Genomic DNA, 21,746 nt, shown 5'->3' on the forward strand with positions numbered 1-21,746 from the left:
CAGGGAAGATGAGCACAGAACCTGTACGAAATAAATTTAGAAAGCATTTTCTTAAAAAATAAAGATTGGATGAGCACATGACTATCTATTATGCTCTCCAAGAGGAGAGCTCGCTAAGTTTGCTTCAACAATATTCACCAGGCACACTCTTCATGCCCCGTAGGGTGCTAGCGTCTGCTGCGGAGGGAGGGGCTGGGAGGCTGCAAATGCAGCCAGCTCTAACTCCATATAAATGGAGAGGCCCTCTCCATCCAGCTACTTAGAGCTAAATGAGGGCGGCGGGGGAGGAAAGGGGGGAAGGGGAACAGTATAGCACAGCAGGTAAAACTCGAAAGTACCAACGGTTCAATAAGGTCAACACCAAATATTTACACAAGGCTGGTAATACTTCACCTAAAAAAAGAGAAAGGAAACATTTTTTATATGCTAAGACGCCTGTTGCTTAGGCAAAGCCCCTGAAATAGCTCGGCTTTTCTGAGCATATTAACACAGGTCAGGGTTTTATTACTGATCCTGCATTATGTATAAACACAGCAATGTGTTAAGTTCAAGATGCTATGGCTAGCTATTTTTATTTCAATTCTACCCTTACGCTCTAGAAAAATTTGAGGCCAAAATAAGGATTGCATCATAGTACCTATTTTTGTTGACTACATATTAATTCTGTTAATAAATATTAGCCCCACAAATACTATAAAATTCCATACTCAAAAGGCTACCTGGAGAGCATAAAGCTCATATATTTAAACCAAATAGAATCAGACTTTATTCTATATAGATGGTAAATGGGGTATCTATCTGTTCTTATTGCATCAGTCTCTCTTAACAATGTAGATAGAGAACACAATTCAAAGAAATAATTCTTGTTAGAAACTACAAACACCAACATGTTTTAGTATGTCATAAAAATCCTGACCTTAGCATTAAAGGAAAAAAGATAATCTGGTTCCAGAAATATTTTTTTAAATTGTTCCTAATGACCTTTAAGTCTAGGATCTTGCATACAATTCAAGAAAAACTATGTGTCTACAGGCAGTAAATTAACATTTTCATCTAAAATGAACCGTGTCGGATGCAGCCATGGTGAAGGAAGTAGGCAGATTTGTGTAGCATGAGCTTGAGATGGCTGCTAACTTAAGGTCACACAGCTGGTTTCTCTACAGTTAAACCCAACTTGCCTAACTAACCCGGGGGAGAAAAATGAACAGGATGAAACAACTATGTAAAGGCAATACTTTGGTCTCAATCTTAGGCTCCCGCCATTATTGGTAAGGCAAGATACAAGGGATGGCAGACCTTGTCATTTGTTCTATTTGTGATTCATCTGAAAGGTCTGTCTCATACTTTAGAGATCGCCCAGGGGCAGATGTAAATGGCATGGGAGGCGGGGCTGGTATGAACGGAAGAGTCAGATGGGTGGGCGCCCAGCCAGGGGCCTCTGCTTCCATAGCTTAGTAAGTTGTTTTGTTCTTAGTGAGACTAACTAAGGAATGCTTAAATTTTTCAGTCATCTGTTAGTATATTTCAGGGAATAAATTATATTCTGTGGTAAGCTTTGTGAATACCCAAATATTCCCGAAATAGTAGCAAAACAGAATTTCTCAAATATTACCTTCCAAATTACGACTTCGAGTTGAAACTTTAAAAAGAAATACTGTATTATTAAAAATTAGGAATGATGGCATAGGAAATCAAACTCTTCAGCTTTCATAGACAAAGAATATCCATCTAACGACTCCATACTTCAAAATGAAGAAAAGAGCCAAATAACCTGAATATCCTGATAATGTAGAGCTGAGATTTTCCAAGTCACCTACACCCTCCATCATAAGATGTGAAATCTGAGTCCAGTGTCCTAAAGAATACCTGAAACTAAGAGGCCTTAGAGCAGCGGTTCTCAACCTTCCTAATGCCGCGATCCCTTAATACAGTTCCTCATGTTGTGGTGACCCCCAACCATAAAATTATTTTCATTGCCACTCTATAACTGTAATGTTGCTACTGTTATGAATCGTAATGTAAATATCTTTTTGTTTTCCGAGAGTCTTAGGCGACTCCTGTGAAAGGGTCGCTCAACCCCCAAAGGGGTCGCGACCCACAGGTTGAGAACCACTGCCTTAGATGGTACTGAACAGAGGTTAAATTTCCCTCAGACCACTGGTGGCCTCCCTTTTGCCACTTTATCTCTACAGCTGAGAGAGCTACAGGGCTGCTCTTATAACCTATTATGATGAACACTCCCTGAGATTCCTTTTCCTCTGGGTGGAGTTAAAATGAAAGGCAGATATAAGTACAAGTACACGCAGAAATAACCTCTAGAACTCAAAGAATTGCATCTGAAAAAAAAAAATGGAGTTGATGCATTGTCTAGCACTGAAAGCTGCTTGTATGCCAGGATGATAATTAGCTACACAAGATATTTTCACTTTTGGAGGTCAGTGTGTTCAGCAACAAGAGAAGCTTGAGTTTCTGCTGCAGAAATTAAACTCAACATGGCATTGAAATATATTCTGCTACTGTATTATATGGACTATTGTATAAAGAAAATAACACAAAAACAATTTCGCTTGTAAAAGCCTGATGATTGTTCTGGAGGGAAAGAAAATAGCTCTGAGAGGAAGAAAAGGTCCTTCTCTAAACAATGGTTTCCTCGGTTCATCTTTCAAAATGTGGGCCAAATCACGAATTCCAGTTAACACACACACCTCAGAGAGCGCCAAGTTTGGGATGTGCAGAACAAAGAATTTATTCAGAGATCTCTTGGATGTTTTTCCTCCTAAAAAATAACGAAAATGAGACGAGTCCAGATGGGAATGCAGCCACTCTGGGAAAGGAATCTTTTGAGATAAATAGCAAGGCTCTGTAAACAAATCACCAGGACTGAATAAGGAATTTTAGAAAGGCTAGGGTTTTCTGTTTGTTTGTTTCATACTAAATTATCTCTACATGGTATTCTAGTATTTCTGAAATAGCTAAGCGACAATATTTTATGCAATAGCTCAAAAGTTAGACTACGACAAAAGACATCATAGTGAGATTTTTCAAACATCCAGCTTTCTGCTCTCAGTTTGAACCCATGATTCTTTAAACATAGCTGGAACCAGTTTTCCTTACCATCCGGTTCTAGCTGGACCTGGTCTCTGCTGCTCAGATGAGTCAGGGTCACATTCTGGCTCCCACAGGGATCTTCCTTCTACCCAGCACAGGGTTTCTGATTCCTTTCTAGCGTGGGAGCCACAAACACATTGTGAGATGAGCTCAGGACCAGCAGAAGTGATGGGGAAAGGACAGTGGGTGGACAGAAAGAAGCTGGCTTCTTAGAGCAAGTGACTGGGAGGCACGGAATTAAACTGTCTCGTTCATTCATGCAGGTAATTAGGGGTAAAACATTTATAGTGTCATTATTTAAAATTTTATAGCCAATTTTTCTGTGCATGTTAAAAGTACTTAATCTAAGTTTCATTTTTGGCCAAGACGGTGGTTTGAAGTGCTGCATTTTATAGTGAATTCCAGACAAAAGTGCTAGGGCCTCCTTGTCAAGGAAGGGCTAACCAGCTATCATTTGTGAGGGAATCCACTGGGACTTTCAATTTAACAACACACCTTGCTTCCTCACTCTTTCGGATCCCTCAATCCGTCTCCTTCTGGTTTATTTTATTCAGGACCGAGTGACTCTGTTTTCACTCACCCACTATGTTCTTCTGCTTTCAGAGCAGTGGCTAGTATGTTTGTGCTGTGCTGGTTCTTTTCCTTCCTCACAATTCTTTATTAACCAAGAGACAGGTTCTCAACCAAAACCCAGCATTCTGTTGCCATTGTCATACACTTATCCTCAAAGAAGAAGACTGTCAAAGATGGTATTATGGTCAACGTCATCTCAAAGCGTCTGCCAAGTTCTAATCCATGTGGTTACTAAAGGTGCAGGGATGACTTCTGTTGATCCCCCATGGAAATGAAAGAGCAAAGCACAACGACCATTACACACAGCCAAACGCTATGCTGGAATATATGCTCCTTTATCCTTATGGCTTTGGAATGCTACCATGCTTTGAAAGCCACTTGTGCATGCATCTCAGTTTTAATTCTTGATTTGTAGTAAAATATGGGGAGGCCTGAAAGCTGGTGCTATTTAAGCCGGGGGCAGAGATTTAGAGCAAACCTGCGAAGGCACACTCACCGCCTCTCCAGTGGACGCCCATCACTGGAGATGCTGCGAGGAATGTTGGCAGCTCTTTCTGGGGGAGGCATTTTCCCGTCTCCTTTCCCGGCATTCAGCCGCGAGGTCATGGGACTCTGCACCTGGGACGGGACCTGAGAAGCATGAGGTCCCTTGCTGGCGTTCCTCTGCCATTTGTTATTATTTCGGAAGGGAAACTTGAACTCGTAGGAAACCCCTTCATTCATCTTGTACTCCATCACTGGCAGGCGATAGGTTTCAGAGCAACTCCTATTAAGTGGGAAGGCACAGAGAGAAGAAAAATGAAGATTGTTTTTCCTTGTTGGTGGAACCACACTGATTCTCATTAACAGTTGAAATGGATCAAACACTTCATCCTCTACTTCAAACCATCTGTTAATTGCTGGGCCCTATAATTATTTTCCTTTCAAACACAAGGACCTCAGGAAGTATTACACTAGTATTTTCCTTTGCTTAATCCCAACTGTGGAGGCTGAGATATGAAGTCCTTGAAAAACAAAGAAACCTGAGGTCACCCTGGTTGGGGGATGGGGTGGGGGTGGGTGGGAAGGTAGGGCAGAGTCAGTATTGAGACTTGAGGAGAAAAGGCCACCAGGACAGCCTGACAGGTCAGCAGGCCCCTAAGATGAGGCTTTAGAGAAAACACACAGTCACCTGTCCACACCCTTTATTATGTATTGTGATCGAGGATCTAAAAGGGTGTACAATTTTGAATTTGTTGGCATCCTGATAGTCAAAAAATTAAGGGGGGGGGATTTTGAAATCGAAACTAAGAGCCAAAGTTAGCTCAGAAGAAGAAAAAAAAGCCAATTATAAAAATTCTGCAATTATCAAATTACCAGGGAACAAAGCATAATTTGAAATAGGGCTTTTTTTTCCCCTCCCAAAGTTAGAAATCTCCCATAGCAGGACTGTCTCCAGATAGCAGCATGAGTGAAATTAACTGCAGGTACAAATGTTTTCTGTCACTTTAGCCCCTTTTTGTGCCACTATGCCAATTCCCAAACCTTAGGAAATGTGGATCCCACTTTCCATTCCCTTTACCCAAACCACCATGGAGGAATCAATCATTAACTTGATTGATAGACAAATTACTGAAAAAAAACTATTCCCCCTGAAGCATTAACTCAAATTGTGCATTTGAATTTCATCACTAAGTGAAGAAAAAAAAAAAAAAAGGAATTTCAAAGACTTTCCTAAAGGAATTTCAAAGACTGAGAAGCAGGCAGGAAGGTTTGGAAAGGAAAGGTTAGGAGTGATTGTGAAAAAGCCCTTTGAGAGGTACTTTAGAGATAACACGAGGCGTGATCAAACAATACCATGAATGTTTAAATAAAAAAAATTTATTACAGTAAAAGACACATTGCCATTAACCCTCCTCAAAATAGTCCCCCTTGCTTTGAACACACTTATCCCATCATTCTTGCCACTTTCTGAAGCAGTTCTGAAAGTCCTCTTTTCTGAGTGTCTCTACTTGCGCTGTCATGGCTGCCTCAACATCCTGAATCATTCTGATTTTGGCGAAGAGCCAGAAGTCGCACAGTGCACAGATCTGGTGAATAGGTGGCTGAGGACACACCGTAATGTTTTTATTTTACAGAAATTGTCGTATACTAGAAGCGTGTGTGACACTGAGCATTGTCATGATAGAGAATTTACGGCACACTTTAAAACATATCTTCTCTCAACCATAGCTCACACCCAACTGCACCAAACAAGTTGGAATTTGTCACACACTGCTACTAAGGTTCAATGCACCGCTTCCCGTATTGAAAATCCCTGTCTTTCTGTTGGATGGCACTCGGCAGCAGCTTTCATCATACTTTTGATCACAACGCTCCTGATATGGTAATTGTTGTCAAATAAAAACATTACGGTGTGTCTTCATCCACCTTATTCACCAGATCTGACACCATGCAACTTCTGGCTCTTCCCCAAAGTCAAAATGACCATGAAAGGAAAATGTTTTGAATCAATTCAGGACCATCAAATTAGCCATGACAGCGCAACTAAAGGCACTCATGAAAGAGGACTTCCAGAACTGCTTTAGAAAGTGGCAAGAATGATGGGATAAGTGTGTTCGAAGCAAGGGGGCGTATTTTGAGGAAGGTTAATGGCAATGTGTCTTTTACTGTGATAAACATTTTTAAATTTAAACATTCACCATACTTTTTGATCAAACCTCATATAAGGAGTGACCAAACCAATGCTGTCCAACAGAAATAAAATGTGAGCCACAAAGACGAGGCATGTATGCAATTTTAGAATGTCTAGTTAGTCATCTTGAAAAAGTAAAACAGGTAAAATTAATTTAATAATATATTTTATTTAACCCAATATATCCCAAATGCTATCATTTCAACATGCAATCAATAAGTCCATATTAAAAAACTATTAATGAATTATTTTACATTCTTCTAAACTTGATATGTCTCTTACACTTACAACACATCTCATCTGGGACCAACCACATTACAAGGGCTCTGTAACCACAGATGACTCGTGGCTCCTGTATCAGACAGAGCAGGTCCCAAGGGCATCCGGCCGCAGGCCTGGTTTTCATTCTGGGGAAGGGCCTTATGTTGGTGTGAGAATAAGCATCACGAAGGTGCCATTCTTTCATGGCATTGTCTATGTATCTTGGGGTGTAAGTCCTGACATCTTACACCTCAAACGTACCCCGCAATGAGTGCCCTCCCATGTCTCCATGATTGCCATGGCTTTTCAAAGTGCTGCTTTTGGAGCAGGTACCTTGCTGGGGTCCTTGACCTCCTCAGTCTTAGCCCAAGTCTCCAATGGGCACCTTTCCTTAGAGTTTCCTAACGATCCCCCCAGGCCCCTAAAAGCCTAGGTTCTGCTGTACCCGTTTTATGCTTTAATAATAATGGTTTTCCTATTTTTTGGACCACAATCCCAGTAAGAAATACATTTTACACCGTGATACAGGCACAACCACCAACACACACACACACACACACACACACACACACACACACACACATCTTTTCTCTGATAGCGTCCATTCTGCTTTATTCTGTGTTAATCCATTTCATTAAAAAATACATTGGGTGCAAACTCCTAAGTTGATTTTATGATCTACTTGAGAGTTATGACCTGCAGTTTGTAAAGCACTGCTTTACAGAACATTTGACATTATTCTAAGCAGTTAATGACTTATGTAATAAACCTTTTTGTCTGATATGAAGAAATACCATCTTAGGCTTTGTTATAATTTCTAGCTTTGATTCTGGTATTTCTGACAAAACTATGCCATTGCAACATTTTTTTGGCTGTTCACAGAGAAGTATTACTGTAGTATGGTTTGAAGTCTTCCACTGCTGACTAAATATGACATATTACACAGTATCTGGTGCTCTGGATCTGTAAATGTAACGTAGGAATGCACAGCTTGCCAAAAGAATATTAATAAAAATTTACAGTAACCTCTGGGAAAACTTCTCTCCACCTGAAAATCAGGACTAGCTTTGCTTTTTCTCAGCAATGGTCGAACGTGTAAACTCAACGGATCACATCCTCTCTGCCCCTTTCTGTAGGCTGCTAGGAACCTGCACATGTACAGAACTTTATGGTCATGTATTTGGGGCATTCAGGTTTTAAAAACTTCCCCCTAGGCCACATTCTCCCCTCCCCCACGCCCCCTGCACACACTGAGGTTTCCCTCACTGAGTTTTAGTTTTGTGATACTATGCATTTTACATGTCCCTTCATTGGCTGCTTCAAATCCATGTTGTATCAGGATAGAGATGTTGCATCATAATAATGATGACAGAAACAATAATGATGTATATAAAAAAGACAACTTGCTTTTACTTTGGGAGCCTTCACTTCTTTGCAAAACGAAAGGTTGGGAATTGACCATTGCTCAACTTTCATCTAGTTCAAACACTCTTTGAAATAGTCTCTTAAGCTGCGTAACATTTAATTCTAGTTAAAAGACCCCATTAACCAAAGATACTGCTTCTCTAGTCTATACTTCATTACCATCACTCCTAACATGTAACTATTGGGTTGTCGGAAAAGTCGTGACGTATTTTTTCTATGGTTTTCATTGCAAAAATGCATCATGACTTTTCTGACAACCCAATAGAAACCTTCTGCATTTTCTGTAATTACAGAACGTAGTCTGAGAAAACCTACGCAGGGAGAGAAGACTCATTCATAGAGAATGGAAGACAAAGGTTCCACAGAGCTACAGTGCAGCCAGCCCGCCTTTTCTGACCCTCCTGTGGCGAAGTGGATGGCTTACTTATCTCTGTAAAATATAAGAATCATACATGGAATCCAGAAGTGAGCAGTCCATTGAAGAACAAAGATAAAAGCTGGCTTTTAATGACATGCATGAAAGTTTATAAAAGGATTCTTATTATATCATCCCAAGTAAAAACAGTAACTCTAACACTCATAGCTTACAGTGGAATGGGCACTAATCTTACTACTATTCTCTGAAGTGTGTGTATCATTATCTCCATTTATCAGATGAGAAGATGGAGGCCTGGAGAGATTACTCTGTCCACGACCACACCGCCAGGAAGTGGCAGAGCCAGGATTTCAACTCACAGAATTAACCTACTTTTGGTTCATCTTAGTTCAGCTACTAACTAAAGCATGCTTCTCTTCCAAGTCCCCGAACTTCTTCACCTTACAGTGGCTATTGCATTTTACTCAGGGCAGAGCTGATGACAAAATGGAAAACTCAATTTGTAAAGAGCTATGGTTAACAGAAATTATAATTTCAGTGCTAAACATGACACATGGTGACAGGCTAAAACCATAAATTAACTGAAAAGTCACTCCATCCCATTACTCTCTTTTTTTAGTGTTTTTATTCTTTTCAATTTTCTCCTTTCTTTTTACTTGTTACTCTACTTTTTTTTCTTAAGACACTAAGAAACAAGATAGAAAAACAACTGAACAGTATATCAATTGAACAAAATATCAAACACTGGACTCTTGAATCAGAAAAATCAGATGTTTGAGGACAGCTAGGTCCCTGATAAGCCATGTGACCTTGGCTTGTAAAAACACTTACCCTTATTTGAAAAATGAGCGATTGCAACCAGATGATCTCTACCAGTCCTTCTAGCTCAAAAGCATTCGCTTTCGCACTTTGAAACACTTGTTTTTGTAAAATGAAAAGAAAACTTTGTGACCCGTTCTCATTTAAAAGGTAATTTGGTCCTTTTATGTAACTTGTTGGTTTTTCCCTCTTCCTCTTGAATGGCCCTTGATTGCGTTCTTTAAAAACTAGAATACTGGCCCTCCACAAAATGAAGGCCCACCACACCCGTGAAACACCATCAGAACATCACAACTTAATCTGTTCTCTGGGTATTTTTCATCTTGTCAAGACAATGGCTGTTGCAAGTTGAGAGGTCACAGGCACCAACAGATTAACACTGGTCATGAACTCCAGCTTCTGCAGTGGACAAGGGGCCCCTCCTGCGACTGGAGAGGCCTTCCAGTGTTCCAGAGAAGTCCACAGGTTAGCACCAAGCCTGTTTCTGCTGGTCTGCTTCTGGTACGCTGCCATTCCAGCTGGCGGCGTTTGCTCTCTGGGCAGCGACAGAACCTCTCTAAGCCTCATTTTCCTCATCGTTTTAATGGAAGTAAGGCTGCCATCACAGTTTCTTTAAAAAGTCCAGTACACAGTAGGGGCTCAGAAATTTGGCTTTACTTTCCCTGTCCTTTCTTCTCTTTAAAACACTTGAGTTTTAAAGAAATTCATAGAGGGGTCTCTTCTTTCCTGAGAACAGGGAAAGGAGCTCTGCTTCACATTTGTTACTGAAGCCTCACTTTGTTGTTGTTAAACTACCTTTTTCATTAAAACAACAACAACAACAACAACAAAGAAACCCCTGCCTTTTCAAACCTAACAACTCTCCCATGTGAACACATATGGGTGTTTGGAATTATGTACAGCCACCATGCCGGGTACCTATGGCTTTTCAGGATCCAGGCGACCCTGAGAAGGGGGTGGGGGACGGGGTCACCGTGCCTCAAGTGGGCCTGTTCTGCTTCGCGCTGGAGCTGCAGTAACAGCTGACAAGGAAGGAGAGAGTGTCTAGTCAAAGAACAGAGTAATTAATTGCTAGGAAAACAGCAGTGGGAGTGTGAAGTGCGGAGGAGAAGTAAAAAATGACAGAGTAGAATTATCTCATTTTGCTGAAAATTGTAGCAAGGTGTTAATGCTTCAACTGTTCCTTTGAAGTCTCTAAAGGAGGGAAGGGGACAGCAGAGCTTTCAGTCCTTGAGGCTTCGATGGTGTGGTGTCACACCTGCTCTGGAGATCTGGCAGTGGCTTTTCCAATGGGAACTGTAAGTGAAAGGAGCAGCGTGTGCCTCTGAGGCCCATGGGGCTGTGCAGCACACTGAGCCTTCATTCTACGTCCTAACCAACACCCCCGGTCCTGTGACTACCAGCTCCGCTGGCTAGGAGAGGATGGCAGCTAGTGTCTGAGAAGTGGTGCTGGGAGAAAAAGACAAATCTGGTTCATTTGTTCAGGGGTGTGTGGGTGCCAGCCCATCTGAGTTTGCAAGAGCGGGCTGTGAGCCTCTATCCCAGCTCTGTGTTCAGCAGTGTCGTGTTGGCAGCTTGAAAATGGACATGGTGGGAGTATTTACACCATAAGAATCAGCACACGTTACAAGTCAAGGTTCTTTTCCCCAACAGAAAGCAAGTCCCTGCTTATGCTGGAATATAAGGAAAAGGTTTAGGCCCCAAGCTTACAAAGTAGCAGCGAAGAGCTTGGGGTTCTCAAATTAGACCTAACTTTGCCAAATGACCTTAGAAAGTTACTCACCTTTCTGAGTCTTGGGTTTCCTTTAAATAGGAATAATATTAATGGTGCTTCTTCCAGGAACTGGGCATGAAACACTCAGCAAATGTTAGCTGTTTTTACCAACACACCACAGAAAGCCTGTTTGGTTCAGTATCTTACTGTGGTGGATAAAACCACCTCCTATTGTGGACCTACCTGCCTTCAGGCCCATCTGTCTAGTAACGACTATTCGCAATTCAATGTCAGTCATATCGCCCATTCCATCCTGCTTCCTCACTCACACACACCCGTTTCCCTCTGCTGCCCCCCACCCCCATACAAACTGGGGGGCTGGAAACAAGGGAAAGACCTGAGTACACAAGATGACATCACGAGCTCTACAGGCTTCATTTTGAGTAGCTTAATCCTTAGACTAGTAGCTATAACTCTGTACTTTGTGTGATGAAGGTTGACAAGTCACAAAGCTTGGTTATCTTCTTTAGTTGATAGCTTCCTGTTTAGAAGCAATAAAGTAGACAATCTGTAGGAGAGAACAAGGAGCAGAGGACAGACAGACAAGAGTAGGAGCACAGGGCCCGCCAAGTGGCTCAGCTGGTTAAGAGCTTGCTTGGGGGCTCCAGCTCTGAGCAGCAGGGCCGCGGTTCAGATCCCACATTGAGGGCCAGTGACGCTGTGCCCTCTACAGCTAAGATGATGAACAACAACAGCTCAACCTGGAGCTGGGCTGCCGTGAGTCGCCAGTGATGGCGTAGGCTGCAGTGGGCTGCCATAAGCTACCGTGAGTGGCTGGCAGCCAGCGTGAGTGGCTGGCAGCAGGCGAGAGCTGCCATGAGCCGCCATGAGCAGCAGACCAATGACTGGCAACCCATTGCCTCACCCGGGAAGAGCGCAATGATCATACCAACATGGGCCAGTGAAGCGACGTCCTCCACAACTAGACTGAAGAACAAAAACAGCAATTTGTCTACCTGTCTGTTCCCCTTCCCCGATTCTCCAATGCTGTTCCCCTCCCCCAACTCCCCAATACAATCTTTAAAATAATAAAAAAAAAAGGAGTAGGAGCACAGAGCAGGTGGGGAATGTTGTAAGGACCTAACAGCCTTTTGTATCCACCTCAAGAGTCATTCTTGAATCCCAGTTCAGCAAAAACGCTTAACGGGAATGATGGCGAGCTTGAAGGAACCAGAGAAGACCGAGTTAACAAAGGCAGGGTATGTGTGTAAGGCAACTGCAGAATATTCCTCCTGCCCCCAAAAAGAGCTGAAACAAAAAGTTCTAGATACATATTTTGGTTTCCAGAGAAATCCAGTCATCCAAAAGGGAGCATTTCTTAAGGCCATTAGGCAAAGGGATTTCGCCATATTCTGACAGAGACGCATAATCTCTGGGCCATCTAGGAGGCAAGCAGTATTATGAAATACTATCCTGTCTTGCCTGTAACATTTGGTTTGCAGAACTGAAGTACTTTTAGCTTGTCATTGCTGCTTACTTTTTAAAGGACACAGATGACCCATTGTAACTGTTTATACATTCTGTCATCTGATGTTCATGAATCTGTGAGAGCTCAGGTATAGACTGGCCATCTTTTTTTTGGAAAAAAAAAATAGGACAAAGAATATTGTCTTGGCTTTAGAAGGCCTAAGAATTAATCGCCAAAGCTTAAGAAAAACTCTTAGAAAATAATGGGTTCAAAGCAAATTAAGATTGGGGATAAAAACTAGCAAAAATAGCATGTGTGTGCCCAAAGAAGAAAAGAAACAGTTGATTAAATTTGTTCCATCAAGAAACTTCCCCCAGAGACAGAGAAATTACATTTTCAGCAGCGCTGCTGGCTTAGCAGGAGCTGGGGAAGGCAGGGAGCTCCTGGGCTTCCCTTTGGGAAAAGGCCGGGCACCAAACTGCCAAAGCATCCTGAGCAGGATCAGCTTAACTCAAAGCCAATTCCTGACACACTGATGCAGTTAAGAAAATGCTCGGTCAGTCTCATTCAGCCCTCCAGGCTGAGATTGAAGTCAAAACAGCACTTTGAATTTTGGACAGCAAGTGGGTACAAACGAGAGATTCAGAAGAATAAGAGTGTCATGAAACATATAAGAAAAAGGTCTGACAGTCTGTGATGCTGAGCGCCTTTTAATGGTAAGCGTGCAATGTTTCTCAGCTACCGGTACAAGCTGTTTAAGATGGATATTACCGGACTTCTCTATCTGTAACGGCAACTTTATAAACGCAGAGATGTAAATCCTGGGAACAGTCCAAGTTAGTCATTCTTTCCAGCTGCTGTTGCCCACATGCTGAAAGGGAGCTGTGTCCTGAATCAGACTTTCCATGGACGGAACTTCTGGCATCATGTGTGATCTAGGGCTCTTCATAGCACCCTATTCCCCTACCCAGCAGGTGTTCTACATGGCACACAAACCCAGCCCTGGACCCCCAGGCTCACAGCTGCCAACTCAGACCTACCTCCGCGGGGTGCAGTCATCATGGGGGGGAATAATGACGACTTTCACTGTGACGGATGTTCTCAGGAGGTCGATCATCTGCTCATGGCTCAGGGTGGCCACCGCCACCTTGCAGATCTCTACCAGCCGGCTGCCCTGCCGCAGCCCTGCCTGCCAGGCGTAGCCGTAGGGCTCCACGTCTGCCACGATGCCCTCATAGTTGACATGGAAGCCAAGCTGTCCGAGCCCATTCCTTCGCAGGGTCATTTCCACCGACTCACAGCCTTTGGACACAAACTAGACAAGGAAACAAAAGATACCATGGTGTAACGCAACAGGGTGTTAAGTAGTAGGCATGGACCTGGACACACAGCGCAAGCAGGGTCATCTCTGAACACCCTACTGCCGGCTGAAGAGCAGACTGGTATTTCCCCTTCACTAATCTCCATCCTTAGGCCAAAAGGAACTACTTGCTGCAGCCAAAGAACACAACAGCTTCACTGAAATTACAAAGGAAACCGCTAACAGAGACCTACAGGAAGCTGGCAGCGAAGAGGAACCATCTTCTGCTATTTATTTTGTCCTTAAAAAATTCAAGGCAGCAGAGAGCCAATCAAACAATCCTTTTCAACAACTAAAGCAGATTGTCTGGGCTACCTCATCAGTCACCAAGACAACGGGTCACACGCAAATGGGTTTCCAACATATACACACAGTAAGTGTCTTTCCCCGCTTGTTCTACTACTTTTCTTTCTGAAGAATGATGGAAACGGAGTGTGAGATAAACTCTGTGTTGCTTTGCATCATCAAGGGGAGTTTTCAGAGGAGCTCAGAAAAGACCACCAGCTTCAGTAACTTGGCTCTAGTCTGTACTGAAAGCTTTATGAAAGGGAAACCGCCTGTAGGTTAAGTGGCAGGAAAGGCTCACCTGCAACCTTTTGACAATCTCTTTGATGTCTTCGTTGTTAATAAAACTCTCCACCGAAATGCATTCCCCTCGCTCATAGAAGATTTTGAGGCTGGTGTCGGTTGAAGTCCACCCTATCACATCGCGGCAGGAACAGTTGAAAACCACACTCTTCGTTTCCTGTTCAATGAGGATGATGAACTCATTGGAGACCCCGAAGAGGCAGTCCAGTTCCATAGCTTTGTTGTAGTCTTTGGCGCGGACAGCCCACACAATGGCCCCCATGCTGCTGAGCTCAGCTCCTGGATAAGGCTTCGACTTTTCCTTCTTCTTAGAGGCCAGAGAGATGAATGGGAACTTGCCCGACGGGTCAATAGGGGTGTTGGTGACATTCTTTTCTGCCAGATCTTTCAGGTATTCCTGGCGGGTCCGAGTTGCCATGGCCCGAAACTTTTCTGATTTATGAGCAGCGTTCTCTGCATTAATCACTTTGGCCAAAAGGAAGTCCCTGAACACGTTTGACTTAGGGAAAGTGACCCCTTTGGGGATGGGAGGTCCAAAGGAAGGCACATCTCTGGACCTGGTAACAGCCACACTAAGAGAAAAAAGGAAAAAAAAAATCAAAGAGAAAAAAGCGTGTCAACCTGTCAGTCTCAAAGCATGAGAATAAACTATACTTTCTCTAAGATAAAGATGTCCCTCAAAAGGAAAGCAACTGTCATTGTCTCACAAGAAATAGTACACATTTCCGGTTAACATGAGCATACTTTCATTCAACCACATTTTAGTATTTACAGATCATAAAATTTTTTCTCGGCCAAAAACCCCCAAAAAGATTAAAGTAAAAACAGTATTTCATTTATAGATAGTAAACCAATCATAACTTCATAAAAAAATTACTGTATTCTTCATAAAAGACCACATTTTAAATACCTACTGATTATTTTCAGGGGTGTGAGGGAACTATAATTAGATAACCTTTCAGAACAAGCATAGATTCTATAAGAACACAAATGTGGTCTCCGTTTTAGATATGATGCCCATAAGCAGACAGTTTATAATGAAAATATCAAAAGATGCATAAGAGAGGTAGATTAAAAATTCTTTTTTATTTTTTAAATATCTGATTATTTGTTTATTTATTTAAAGATTTTTATTGGGGAATTGGGGAAGGGAGAACATTGTGTTTTTCCAGGACCCATCTGCTCCAAGTCAAGTTGTTGTCCTTCAATCTTAGTTGCGGAGGGTGCAAGCTCAGCTCCAAGTCTAGTTGCCGCTTGCAATCTTAGTTGTAGGTGGGCGTAGTCCACCATCCCATGGGGGAGTCGAACCAGCAACCTTGTTGCACACTGAGCCATGTGGCTGCCCGCTGTCAGCTTGAGGCTGCTCAGCTCAAGGGGCTGTGTTCAATCTAGTTGAGGATGGGCGCAGCCACCATCCCATGCGGGAGGTGAACTGGCAACTTTGCTGCTAAGAGCACGTGCTCTCATCATCTGAGTGTCAGCTCAGCTTGGGCGCAGCTCAGCTCGGGAATAGCACACTGGCCCATGTGGGAATCAAACCACCGACCCTGTTGCTCAGAGCTCGTGCTCTTAACCAACTGAACCACTAGGCCGGCCAATTAAAAATTCTTTTTAATTAAACAAATATTATTACTTGTTGGCCTGTGTCCAGGCATCATTCAACCAAATCAAAACCATAATTTAAAAAATGAAAATTGACATTTGAGTAAGGTATTAAAATGATTTTGATCTTTATAGTGATAGCAGGGGTGCTTAAAAATCATATTTTGAAACCGAGCTATTCTTTGGTCCATATTATCTACTTTTGGTGTTTGACCCTGACAATTTGTGAGGATATTCTCCTTTTCTCATTCCTTTAAGCAAGACTGATTTAAGAAGCCTGTTCCAGTCATTTCTTCTGCATATATATTGCTATTTTCTTGCCTAAGAAAAGGACCATTTGAGTGTCTGTAATAACCTATTATTTTTAATCTCAAAAGGAAAAAAAAATTTTCCTAAAACAACAACAGAAGTTAAACGGAAATGAAGAGGTTGTGTGTTTTATATCATGTTCCAAGATCTCATTCCAGGACCTCAGCAACGTTTGAGAGGGCTCAAAATGATTCTAACGGATCAAACATCCTTCTTTTCAAATTACCGAATTATTCAAAAGTAAGGCAATTATGCAATTGTACTAAGTATCAGGGAAGCAATACAAAATCTACTTCTTCTGAACCTCCAGAATTAAAAGGATGTAATCTGAGAGCATGCATCTTTCAAATTAAATTGAAGAGCTTTGTTTCAATATTTTATTTTCAGAAGGGTTTACTTTAAGATATTCAGCTTTGATTTTCAAAAAATGATAACTTCTTTTGAAAACAGGATAAATAATAAACAGCAGCCTCAGATACAAATTATATTTTGTCAGAAAATGCCATGGAATGGCCTATTTGTTGCTTTTCAGAAATTATTTTTTTCAAAAGATTACCTAGTTCACTTCATGACAAAGAAAGGTGGCAGCAACACTTGAAATGCTAACTGGAGAGAGAATTCACAGAAGCCTCCATATGCATTATAGCCTAATTATACCAGTATTATAAAGGCAATTTTTCTTGTCTATTGTGAACTGTCTGGCTTGAATGCTGACAGCTGTATAATTTTAATTTGATCATGTTATTTTTTTTTCCTAAGTCAAGCAAATGATGCTAAAATACAGATTTGCTAGCTTTTCTAAGAGGAATCCTATAAAGATCCAGAAATATTTAACATCTTTCATTTTTAAATTGGCAATTTCTTTTCTTGCTAATTTCACTTAAAAGCATTATTCTTTCTCAAGAAGCAGCTGTGATTTTATTTTAAATAAGGAGAGGAAAATGCTTAGCAGGGGGCGTGAGTATGGGCACCATCCATCCACTGGCCCCTGAGACTTACTGGCTTTCTACAGATCTATTTATTAACTGATAGAACTTTGGACAAACATATACTGAAATCCTACCAATAATTAGAAGCCTCCAGAAGGAACTACGAGGGAAAGAACTGAATCCTTAACATATAATTATCATTGATTCACCATGGTAGGGAGGTAAATGGGACACACTAAAATCAGGTTTACATCATTAGAAATAGAATCCTTACTGAAGAAGAGGAGGAAGATGATACCCTAGGATGCTCTTTTCAAATAAAGGGTTTTGTTTTGGGTAAATCTAACTTTCAAGGTTTTCTACAAGGTTAAAAGCTCATTAATTTAGATGCCACAAATTCTGTGCTCTTGATAATTAGGCCTGCTGTAAGCTAAGCAGAAAGAATATTTTTGCCTCCATAAGACGCCTTTCTAAAATTTCAGTATGCTACAATATACATAGATATTTACAATGTATTAATTATAAATGGTTCTTGTTATTAAAAAAAAAAAAAAGAAAAAGAAAAAGAGGGCCGGCCGAGTGGCTCAGCTGGTTAAGAGCTCGCTTGGGAGCACCAGCTCTTAGCAGCAGGGCTGTGGTTCGGATCCCACATTGAGGGCCAGTGATGCTCGTCCTCTGCAGCTAAGATGAACAACAGTTCGACCTGGAGCTGGGTTGCTGTGGGTCGCCGGCGAAGGCGTAGGCTGCAGCGGGGCTGCAGTGGGTTGCCGTGCACTACGTGAGTGGCTGGCAGCCAGCGTGAGCGGCTGGTAGCTGGTGTGAGCTGCCGGGAGCCGCTGTGCGCGGCCGACCAATGACCGGCAAGCAACTGCCTCACCTGGGAAGAGCACAATGATCATACCAAACTGGGCCAGTGAAGCGATGTCCTCCACAACTAGACTGAAGAACAAAACAGCAATTTGTCTACCTGCCCGTTCCCCTCCCCCGATTCCCCAATAAAATCTTAAAAAAAAAAAAAAAAGAAGCAGATTCTAAAGGACTTCTGCTTGGCCACACCTAGGTTTGCCTTACATGCAATATTGTTATCTCCTGAGAAATAACACACTCTTTAAAATGATAGCCTCATTGACACAGCATTGTTGAGGACTAGGGTGTTCTACTCAAAAAGTATCTAGAGAACAGACAGAAGCTCAGTGGCTGAAACAGTGATGTAAAGTTAGCAGTGGAAGGAAAGGAAACTTGGAGAATTCAGTGTTCCTCTGCCAAAAACATCTTGAGTTTCATCTTAAAAATTCGACTTGATTTCGTACTCCACTGAAATGTATGTTCTGTGTCCAATCTTGGAGTACAGTTGACGGACCAGGAAGCTGGCCTGTGCCTTGCTCTGTCGTTTGACATATCCCTGAACCTCCGTGTGAACAGCTGGTATAAATTCCTTTCTTCTCCAGGAAACAGACTCAGAGACATTAAATGATTTGCCCAGAGCTTGCTAGCGAGAGCCAGGACTGAAATTTAAGCTTCTGGACAGCCAACAGTATGCTCTGTGACAAGATAACACTTATTTTCTCTAAAGGAATGCTTTTAAACCTCCCACTCTTGAGGTGCTTGCAAAAGGGATCCTTCACAAGAGTCACAGGGCCGAAGAAACCACTATGAGGCTGCTCCTAGTAGGTCTGAGCCTTGTAACATTTGCTGGCATCAAAGACGATGGAGGAAGTTGCAGTTCTTGATACCCAAAGCCAATTTCAAGTTGATACACAGGAATGTTCCAGAGACATCTGAACAGAAGTCTTAATGGAAAAAGTGAGAAGACACCCGAACTTCTGAAATACCATGGAAACACCGATAAACAACAATTCCCAGCCCAAAATTTAAAAGGAAGGGGGCTTAGCATCAAAACAGTAGAGGGAAGTAGCCCCTTCTTGGAGTCTGGATCAGACGCCAGCTTGGTGAGCTTTCTAAGAAAGCAGACCTGGGTGTAGGGCAGTGGCAGAACAAACGTGTGCCCATCATTCCATCCATGGGGGCTTTTGACTTCTCGTAGCATTCACTCACCAAGACTCACTGAGCGCTGACTATCCACTAGTCACGTTAGTGTTGAGCATCAAGGATGAGATGGCACAGGCTCAGCCCTCCATTAGCTCAAACTCTGGTGGGGGCTCCATTCAGTGGTTTGTATGCTCTCCTGGGGAGGTGCGGGGTGCTACTGGAAACACTTAGGCAAAGGAGCTTTATCTAGTCCTGGGCATCAGAGGAACCCTCCCAGAGAGAAGAGAAGCAGGAATTCATCAGGGGAAGGAGGGGCCGGGGTGTGTGTGAGAAGAGGCATTCCTGCCCAGAGTGCAGCATGTGCAAAGAGGAGGGGCAGAGTACAGTATGTTCTGGGAGCTGTAAGTAGCTCCACACAGCTCAAGAGTGAGGCAGGGGTGGGGGGAGGGCTGGTTGAGGTGCCAGTGGAGGCTGAGAGACAGGAGAGGCCAGACCTGAAGGACTCCATGCTGTAGGCTGTGCTAGGGAATCTGAGCTTTTCCCTAAATGGCTTAATAAGCATGAAGAGTGACCTATTCAGATTTTTGTCTTAGGAAGCTCGACTACATTAGACAATAGGAATGCTGATTAATTACCGTTTGGAATAGACGTTTTGAAAGAAATTTCCACCACTTGACCCACTTTGATTCTCCCCTCCCCCTGGTTTAAGCTTGCATGTTTATTTTTATTCGAGAGAAGAAATGATCCAGGGCATGGGCATTTAACGTGCACACACCACACTCCCTGCCTGATGAGATGCTTTACTTATGGGATTTTAAGTAGATGTGAAGCCACCTTCCACTGCACAGAAAGGGAAATTTCAGGTCTGAGAGGTTTAACAATCTGGTCTGATTCCAAGCACTTTTTGTGCTACATCACACTCATTCCTTTCAACATTTATTACATTTTAACCACTGGATATGGAAATCTTTCTGAGAGGAGTAACATGTATTTATACCTCCCCAAACATAGTTACTAATCACAATGTAACATTTGTTTCAAAGACTCAGAGTCATTATTATAAACACTTATTACTATACTAGTTCTAAAATTAACAGTTTTTTAGTTTCGTCAAATAGTGAGTCAATGTTCCAATTTTCAATTGCTTAAGACGTCCTGAAATTTTTTTAGTAGTCTTTTTGTCTGAACTGGATCCAAGTAAGGCCCACACATGGCAATTAATTTTATCTAATTTTTTTTTTATTCTGTTAATTCCCCTCCACTTCTCTCACTTTCTTTTATTTTGTCCCCCCTTGCAATTTATTTATTGAAGAAATTAGGCTGTCCGTTACACAGAATTGTCTAGAGTCTGAATTTTGTTGAATACGAACAGGTTCTGTCTTTTGTACTTCCTGTAAATTGGCTCTCTCCAGGTTTGATCAGATTCAGGTTCAATGGCGGGGAGACTAATTCATACATGGGGTTGTGTTCTCCCATTATGCGACATATATTTGTCTCTTGTGGTGATATTTGCAGCCTTTGATGATCCATGCCTAGGTCCATTAATTCATTAGTTGTTAAAAAACAGTGAAAAAAATTTTACACTGTTTTTGCAAAGTGAGGCCCTCAGGGGTGAGTGAAGTTATTATATTCAGTTGTTTGCTCCCAAACCAAATGACCCCAGGCTGCTGTGCTTATTGCATTTATATCTTTGATATGAATAGTTTCTTCTGCATCTCCCGTATCTCTAATCACTTATTGAGGTTTCCAGTACATCCTTGCCTCCAAACAGCTCCTTCATCTTTTTGATTTGTTGCTTCTAATCTGCTCTATCAACTGGGACCAGACAGTTAAGTTCAATGTAATGATACAAATAAAATAAGCAAGACCGGAGGGCTCTCTTATCAGGTATGGACATAAGCTTTACTATACAGATTTAGTGATTAATTTCTGAGATCTTGGCTCTGTCTACTATTCAAGGTTAACTGGCCTCTGGAATTAGTTTGAATTAGTGTTTCCTATATGAACTTTCCAGTCCCCAGGGAGAGAAAACACACGTTTCAGGGCCTCATTTCCATAGCCACTATAAGGATTTTTCTCTCTTGGTTCCCCCACTGTATCCCAGGACCTAGAATAATGCCTACCACATATGATTGGGGACTGTCAAGAACTAGTAAAAAATAAATGAACAACAACAATAAGCTTCAAATTAAGTCTTTGTGTATACAAATTACCATGCATGGTGGCATTGGGTAACTTTTCCTAAAACTCTACATTGTACAGTGTTATTTGCTGGCCTGGCATTCTAAGGGCCTCTACTAGCTAGTAAGCTTTCCTGCAGTCGTAACCTTTTTCCTGTACTTTCCAGCCATCTTCCTGTGTCTACACTTCAGCATACGTTTATATCACTGGCCACTCCTAATTATTTCTTTATCCCATTGAATGTTATCCATCTGTGCCTTGAAACACACACCAAATCCCATTTTCTCATTAAGCGTTCGTTATGACTTCAGCCTACACTGACTCCACACTTCTTTACACAATTACAGCAAGGAGCTCCTTTGAGAAAACA

At 42.1% G+C, this 21,746-nt stretch overlaps 1 protein-coding gene across 1 annotated transcript in view; it reads right to left on the reverse strand.

The window, feature by feature from the left end:
• SIPA1L1 (signal induced proliferation associated 1 like 1) overlaps window positions 1-21,746 on the reverse strand; it is a 347,884-nt gene that overhangs the window by 74,531 nt on the left and 251,607 nt on the right. Inside the window, exons 11-13 of the mRNA XM_019640297.1 lie at window positions 14,365-14,938; window positions 13,459-13,733; window positions 4,178-4,447 (exon numbers count right to left, since the gene is read on the reverse strand). Of these exons, the coding sequence (XP_019495842.1) occupies window positions 4,178-4,447; window positions 13,459-13,733; window positions 14,365-14,938 (1,119 nt within the window). The remainder of the gene's footprint in view (window positions 1-4,177; window positions 4,448-13,458; window positions 13,734-14,364; window positions 14,939-21,746) is intronic.

The sequence above is a fragment of the Hipposideros armiger genome, unplaced genomic scaffold, assembly GCF_001890085.2.
Source record: "Hipposideros armiger isolate ML-2016 unplaced genomic scaffold, ASM189008v1 scaffold_49, whole genome shotgun sequence".
NCBI classification, from domain to species: Eukaryota; Metazoa; Chordata; class Mammalia; order Chiroptera; family Hipposideridae; genus Hipposideros; species Hipposideros armiger.